The 3,828-nt window shown below is 41.3% G+C and overlaps 1 protein-coding gene across 3 annotated transcripts; it reads right to left on the reverse strand.

Moving 5' to 3' along the window:
• Nucleotides 1–210: 210 nt before the first annotated feature.
• s100s (S100 calcium binding protein S) lies at nt 211–3,828 on the reverse strand. 3 transcript variants are annotated; one of them, XM_084739301.1, is made up of 4 exons: nt 3,750–3,828; nt 1,671–1,717; nt 1,204–1,357; nt 211–1,004 (listed from the first exon to the last, which is right to left on the reverse strand). In XM_084739301.1, the coding sequence occupies exons 2-4, from the start codon at nt 1,682–1,684 to the stop codon at nt 813–815; spliced, it is 360 nt and encodes a 119-aa protein (XP_084595427.1). In that variant the 5' UTR covers nt 1,685–1,717; nt 3,750–3,828; the 3' UTR covers nt 211–812. The 3 variants fall into 3 exon arrangements, with proteins under 3 accessions (XP_084595427.1, XP_084595428.1, XP_084595429.1); XM_084739302.1 differs by having other exon boundaries at nt 1,667–1,717; nt 3,750–3,799; XM_084739303.1 differs by lacking the exon at nt 1,671–1,717 and having other exon boundaries at nt 3,750–3,801.

The following is a 3,828-nucleotide window of genomic DNA, read 5'->3' on the forward strand; positions in this document are numbered from 1 at the left end:
TGGACATTTCAAAGGGGAAAAAAAGCTGCCTGCATTGCTGTTTCCTTGTTGCCTTAATCTCCGATAACATATCATGGTCATTGTTTGATTTAGTTCAGTAAAAAAATCACATATTTCTCCTTTGAGACAACCCTGACAGTTGCTTTTTAGCATTTATTTTTACAGTGTACTTGGGGGACTTGTAAGCATGTGAAACCAAACACACCACAATTACTGGTTGGTTAAATGCCATGTTTAATATTTTGAAGAATGCATTGGTTATTACCAAAAAGGATTACAAAATAGGCGCAAGAAAAGGGGATAAATCTATTGTTCAACACTGAGTACATACAGTAATATGATAATCTGTAATATATGTTCACAAATTATTCATGTGCAAGAAATGCTCAAACATTCCGGTGTGCGTTCTGCAAAACTTTCCTCTCTTTCTTTCCAGTGCCTTATTCCAAACTGTCAGAACTGTTAGATTTGAGTTGGACGTAGTTGAGATATACCCTGCTTTGTGTGTAAAGTCACACTGCTTTTGAGAACAGCGCAACCAGCTCCGGATCTGCTGTGATATGAAAAACAGTTGCAGGAGGGGAGAAACACTCCTCTCGCTGGATGCCCCGTGTTCTGTGAACCCACAAACTATCTGCCCCTCATGTGTAGTTTTGTAGTGTTTACAAATTGCATAAGAGCATCTCTCCTGATTTACAGCTCGCTCCCTTCCTCCTCCTCCTCCTCCTGCTTCTTCCCCTCTTCTTCTCCCTTTTCATTCCATCTCCCCCCCCCCACCTCCTCCCCTCTCTTCTCTCTCCTCTTGCACTGATTCAATCTTTCTTCTCCGCCGAACTGCTTCCGTCTTTTGGTTTCTCGTCTGATTTGAACTCCAGGAAGAAGTCGTTGCAGGCGACGGTGAGGGCGCCCATCAGGATGATGAACTCGGTGAAGTCCACCTCCCCGTCGTTGTTGGCGTCCAAGTCGTTCATCACCTTCTCGACCGCTTCGTTATCTTTGGAGCTCTGACAGAGACACAGAACAAGAGTTGAGAATGTGTCCTCTGCTGAGTGTGTGTGTGTGTGTGTGTGTGTTGGGGGGCATACATCACTGCACAAGCTTGTCTCAACTTGTGTGTCTGACTATGTGAGCGCATACCTTCACTTCTGTGTCACATACTTGCAAACTGTTAGCGCACAACCTCCCATGTCCTCCTGCTCTTACCCCTAAGTAAGTCCCCAGCTCCTCTAGTAGCAGCTCCTTCAGCTCGCCCCTGCTCAGCGTGTACTTGTCGCCCTCCTTCCCCGAGTACTTGTGGAAGGTCTTTATGAGCATCTGCATGGCACTCTCCAGGTTGGAACTGGGCTCCTTGGACATGCTGGGGACAAGCAGCGGGTTCAAAAAGGTCAGACTCTGCCACAAAATGCCCGCTCCAGCCCCCGACTGCATGTGCGGTCACATAGCGATCGAGGGTGAAGCCACCTCCAAGACAAAGCGATAGTTGGACAGGCAGGTGGAAGCAGAGAGGCTTTCCCGTTTCTACACAACGGGTCAAGTGACGCTAATTTAGTGTGGCCACTGTGAGCGGCGTGGCCTTACTGGGTTTTACATTTCAGAGGGTTTTGGATGGATGGAAAGATGGAGGATAGCTTTGGGAAAAAAAAGCATTTTTTCGATACAATCTTACACACATTGTGTCCGGCATCTTGGAGCTTCTTGTGCTGGACTCGTGGAGAGACTGCGCACACACAGACACAGATAAGTCACTGTCAATGATGCAGATGCACATACACACTTCATGTCACCTCATGTGCTGCATATGTAAAAAAAAAAAAAAAAAAGGAAGCTGTTTTGATTGTTCTCCTCTTTGGTTATCGCTCATCGTGAGCTGAATCGTTAATGCACGAAACAATTAAAGCTGCTGCTATCAGTGAAAAGTGGTTTCAGTGTGTTCTCTTATCCTTATCGCTCAAAATGGAAACCAGAAGTGAAACACGGAGCTCGCATTCAAAATATAAACGGCTGAGTAACCTGAGGTGTTTGAGCTGCTTTGTGTATTCACTCAGTCCAGAATCCCTTCTAAAAACACTTTTTTTAGACTTTCTTTTATGCGATGTCGTCTTTTTAATCCATTTTAATCTTTTTATTTGTTTTTATTTATATTGTGATGTCGTCTCCATTCTTTTCCCTTTATTTTTATTTATTCTTACTGACATGTTTTTCTTGTTTTTCTGTTCTCATCTAACCTAATTTAATTTACTGTTCTGTCTTACTTTTATTCTGTTTTAGTGTCTTTTGATTGTGTCTTACTTTTACTTCAATTTTAGCTTTATTTTGGCCTCATTGTTTTGGTTTTCTGTTGTCATTTTGCCTGTTGAGTATCACCTTGTAAACTATTTTTAAAGGTGCTATACAAATAAAGTTACTATTATTATAACTTCCACACACCATAATAAAAAGTTCAGAAAACTCAAGTGCTTGAAATTAAATAGTTGTGATTGAAAATATTAAGTTCTTAACCATTATTCACTTTTACATGATTGCATTTACTCAACAGTTTTTGAAATACAGTTTTTTGGGGGGTTTCTAAAACTTCATGATTCAAGTTGATCCGGAGTAGAAAAGTAAATTATCTCAACAAAACATAATTAGTTGGTAAAAACTTAAGAGTTTAAGTTCTCTTGAAGTAAGTTTCCTTGAAATTTTGTGTTTTCCCAACTTGCATTTGTATTTTTTATCTTGTTTGTTTTGGATTCTGCTTCTATATTACATTATTTTCTTACTATATTTCCCCTTGCACTGCTGCTTTTTGTGCTGCTATGAAAGTACGTCTTATCTTATCTTGTCTTATCTTATCTTATGTAATTTTCTTGTTTTCACAGTCCACTTGCTGGGTCATATTCAAACATAAATTTAGAGATCGACCTTTACAAAATTAAAAGCCTGCAGCATCATTTTGATGCCGATCCACACGCGAAACACTGTGGGACACAATCGACCCGTCAATCTCCCCGTGCATGATTTATTAACTATCAGCTGTTACAAAAGGAGACAGGGATGCTAATAATGTCAGTCACCGGTTATTGCCTCTCGTCAGGCTGCACAGCATTGTACGCGGAGAGGTCAGAGTTGTAGGCAGCAGAGACAAAAGAGGAGGCGAGTGGACACCAAAGCTGGCTAACTGGAAAATCTATATGGGGGTCATCTGTCGTGCTGACTGACACAATACAATAGGAAACCATGGAGACCAAAATGCTGTCAGTAACACAATATTGAGTATGGATATGCGCTAAATGACCTCAGTGACCTAATATCCACTTTGAATCATAGATAAAGTTAAAAATTTGGTCAAAAAAAAGCAGAAACTGTTGATGCACTGATGGTTTGGTGCATGCTTCCCATGCTTCTAGTTGTTATTCATACATTTTACATTGTTTGTTACACATTAATGCCAGTATATTGTCATTTCTTATCACTGGTTTGCCACAAATCCCTCCTGGCTTCACTTGTTTGATGTAAAAACTCCCGCCTCAAAGCTTGCACATCAACAAAAAGTAAACAGTAGCATTACAAGAAAAAGAAATTCAAATAACACCCACTATTTTGTTTCCAGGCTTGCACCTGAGCCCCCGCTAACCACCCATGTGTTGTTTTTTTCTGCTATGCACAGCTGATTGAATTGTTTTATTTACTTTACTTCAGAAGGAAACCTTTATCGAATGCAGAGGAGAAAGTACAGCGAAGCAACCCCTCCAAGCTGTCTGTCTTACCTGAGTGCTGATGGAGGGCCTCCTTTGTCTCTGAAGAGGTGCAGGGGACTGAGCCAAGGCAGAGATGGATGGGGAGAGA

Source organism: Lutjanus erythropterus, chromosome 16 (genome assembly GCF_056507025.1).
Source record: "Lutjanus erythropterus isolate fLutEry1 chromosome 16, fLutEry1.hap2, whole genome shotgun sequence".
NCBI classification, from domain to species: Eukaryota; Metazoa; Chordata; class Actinopteri; order Lutjaniformes; family Lutjanidae; genus Lutjanus; species Lutjanus erythropterus.

What these genes read in the sequence shown, in the direction of transcription:
- s100s (XM_084739301.1), bottom strand. An exon ending in AGCTGGGGACTTACTTAGGG is followed by an intron (nt 1,005 to 1,203) that starts GTAAGAGCAGGA and finishes TGTCTCTGTCAG; the next exon opens with AGCTCCAAAGATAACGAAGC.